This window comes from Mitosporidium daphniae (genome assembly GCF_000760515.2).
Source record: "Mitosporidium daphniae strain UGP3 chromosome Unknown contig-534, whole genome shotgun sequence".
In the NCBI taxonomy this organism is placed as follows: domain Eukaryota; kingdom Fungi; phylum Microsporidia; genus Mitosporidium; species Mitosporidium daphniae.
This window is the reverse complement of record NW_013546251.1, coordinates 1-577: the sequence shown is the minus strand read 5'-3', so window position 1 is coordinate 577 and position 577 is coordinate 1. Positions and strand designations below refer to the sequence as shown.

At 35.0% G+C, this 577-nt stretch overlaps 1 protein-coding gene across 1 annotated transcript; it reads right to left on the bottom strand.

Moving 5' to 3' along the window:
- Window positions 1–12: 12 nt before the first annotated feature.
- Window positions 13–552, bottom strand: DI09_538p10 (uncharacterized protein; the record flags this gene model as incomplete). Its single annotated transcript, XM_013381829.1, has 3 exons — window positions 13–241; window positions 341–416; window positions 474–552. Coding segments are annotated over 3 exons (384 nt in total), but the record flags the coding sequence as incomplete, so codon positions are not given.
- Window positions 553–577: the final 25 nt, after the last annotated feature.

Sequence of the window (577 nt, the reverse complement as noted above, 5' to 3'; positions counted from 1 at the left end):
AGTTTCCTCTACTTCATCATTATTCCCATCTATGGTTAATTTATATTTTGTCTTTTCTTTTGGACATATATTCGGAGAAAGTAAAGTGTCATTTTTTAAGAGAACACTATCTATGGGAGTAGCAACCCATTTATATTTAAGCCCACCAACGCAGGCATTTGGATCTCCAGTAAATTTGCCATTCAATCGTGTAGTACCATCGCATTTGCAGATAGTAAAATCACTACCAGCGTTTACTTGACTATTCAATTTACAATAAAATAAAATTATCATTAAAACCAATATAATCCACTTCATTTTCATTTGACTTATTTTTTTCATTATTTGTTAAATTTTTTACTTATCTTCCAGCACCCAAATTTCAACCCTTCGGCGGGTGGCGGTAATTTTTTCTGCATTTGTTGTTACTTTAATGTCTTGGTTTGCATTAATCGTACCATTAAATGTACTACTGCTGTTTTGAGTAAAATTACCGTTATTGGTTATGCCCACTGTATTGATAGGTGCGGCAGCATTAGGGCTTGGACTGGAGGCTGTACCTGCACCCACCATAAAGAACCCTTGTGAATAGGACTGA